The sequence below is a fragment of the Frankliniella occidentalis genome, unplaced genomic scaffold (assembly GCF_000697945.3).
Source record: "Frankliniella occidentalis isolate FOCC.00 unplaced genomic scaffold, Focc_3.1 Scaffold171, whole genome shotgun sequence".
In the NCBI taxonomy this organism is placed as follows: domain Eukaryota; kingdom Metazoa; phylum Arthropoda; class Insecta; order Thysanoptera; family Thripidae; genus Frankliniella; species Frankliniella occidentalis.
In genome coordinates this window covers 384,385-386,583 of record NW_026267297.1, presented here as the reverse complement: position 1 = coordinate 386,583, position 2,199 = coordinate 384,385, and the positions used below count along the sequence as shown (strand labels likewise).

At 40.2% G+C, this 2,199-nt stretch overlaps 1 protein-coding gene across 1 annotated transcript in view; it reads right to left on the bottom strand.

Moving 5' to 3' along the window:
* LOC113209274 (group XIIA secretory phospholipase A2) overlaps nt 1-1,026 on the bottom strand; it is an 8,169-nt gene extending 7,143 nt beyond the window's left edge. The window contains exons 1-2 of the mRNA XM_026426698.2: nt 396-1,026; nt 241-308 (exon numbers count right to left, since the gene is read on the bottom strand). Of these exons, the coding sequence (XP_026282483.1) occupies nt 241-308; nt 396-636 (309 nt within the window). The 5' untranslated portion in view covers nt 637-1,026. The remainder of the gene's footprint in view (nt 1-240; nt 309-395) is intronic.
* Between the last annotated feature and the right edge of the window lie 1,173 nt (nt 1,027-2,199).

Below are 2,199 nucleotides of genomic sequence, written 5' to 3'. Positions count from 1 at the left end.
GGCGCGGGTCTTACGCGGGGGATCGTCGCGGGTCCTCCGCGGGTCCTCCGCGGGGGTAGTCGCGATCCGCAACCATCCCCAGCGAAAGGACTTCGTGGTTCGCGGTTGGCATAGCTGCTTGGAGCGGCTCGCGACCGGCCGCTCGACGACCGACCGCTCGACCACCGACCGGTCGGTGCTCGGTCGGTGGCTGAATTCGGACACACTCATTGAAATAGTATCTATAATTTAAAAACTTACCTCCATTCCAACTGGCCCACATCCATTACTTGAGGGTTTGTGATATTTATTTGCTGTTGGTTTCATACCTGCACAGACATACCGCACAATAACTTTTGTAATAATGTAAACTGGACAGTAGAAGAAAAGGCAAAGAAGTAATAAATTATACAAACCATTTGGACACAAAAAGTGGCAATCTTCATCAACAGCTGCATTTAAGACTTCCGACACACCTCTAAACTTTTTCGCTACATGGATGAAATTGTCAAGAAAGTCACCAAAAACATTCTCAGCAGACAAGACCGCATCGCGAAGATGCGATATGACATCTGCCCCATATCCACTGTATGTATACCCAAGAAAAGTCAAAGCATACAAAACTATTTTCATCTTGGGAATGTCTAACCCAAACATGACAGCACTCGACTCTCGCAACACGCGACCCAACAGAGGTATTGAGCAAACTGAAGAAAAGAGATGACACGTTAAAACTGTGCAAACAGCTGAAAATATTTTTCTCAAACCCTTGCGTGGCCGATCAGCATAGGTTAAGTCAGAAAACTATTTTTAAAATCCACGTCAGAGGGTGGTTTGAAAGGAGTGGCAAGCATTTTATTGAACTCTGTTGTCATTGTAAGAAACACGTGCTAAACGAAAAATAGAATTTTAACCCAGAAGACCACTTGTTCTTTTAGAAAAAAATAGAATTGTCTTGAAATGCCATGAGAAGATTTGGATTTGGGCGGTCCGAAAGTTGCTGCTGGTTTGAACTTTTGTTTATGTACTGTACTACTAGCCTACCAACATCGAACAAATTCATCCATCCATGTCGTCTATTAACTTTAATTTCTCAATATCATCGTTCACAGCCAAAAATAACAGTTCTTACTTTTATTTTAATTGGTGTTTTATTTTTCTATGTATATCTACATTGCCTTAGCCTAAAGAACAAGTCAGAAAGTTTTCTCTGTGTGGGTCTGTTTCCGGGGAGGAACGGGAGCCGCTCCAAGTGGGAGCTACAGGGGTACGAGGCTACGGTCCTTTGGCGGCAGCCTGTGTAGATTCCGAACCCAAGTGCAATCCATCAAGGTACGGATACTAATTTTAAAGCACCTTTGTGGTATTTTACAACTTTTTGGTATTCAAACGGTATTTGGGAAAAAACAATTTGGCCTTGTTCTCCTACCGTTCCTTATTTTGACCCCGGTGTAGGTTAGTTAGCCAAACAGGTGTATTCCCCTAGCCTACCTTAGAACATGTCATTTATTGGACTTTTCTTACTTAATGAGCATTGGTTTGTTTCCATTTTAGAAAATTGAATTGAACATCGTGTTAACAATTTAGGTATATGGGTATTTGGTGAAGTGGATTTGTTAGGACAATTGTCACATCTAATTAAAGATATTATTTTCATCACCAAACTAGATTTATTGCATATTCGCTTATTATTTTTAGCAAAATTTCTCTCAGTATTTTTTGGATTGCTAGTTTTAAAAATGTGTATTACGGTATTACTTTGCGTCCCCATTAACTATGTGAATCCAACTCAAATTTGGCATTTCTCTTCTTGTTTTTACTGTAGAACTTGTGCTTCTATGCAGGTGAAAGTTGAGCTGCTTGGCAGGTGTAAGGGGGAACTAAATGGAGTGATCGAAATTTTTTGATGCCATACAATCATGAAACCATTTCTTATCCCACCTAGATAGAAATTTACTGTCACTCGATCCTTACATCTATTTGCAATAGCATCTCTGGTATTGTCAAAAATGGTTTCATTAAATTGGTCTATAAGTAACTTTATTTTTATTCTTATTAACTATGTACTGAATCCTAATTTCTACTATTTTTGGTCTTATCCAGTTTACTTTTTCTGTGCTTGTGCAGGTATGAGCAGGAGTTTTCGGTGTTGGGTGTGGTTTAGTAATAACAGTAATGGAAAGTCCTGGTGGTAGTAGCTCCAGTGGTGATGGCAGTAGT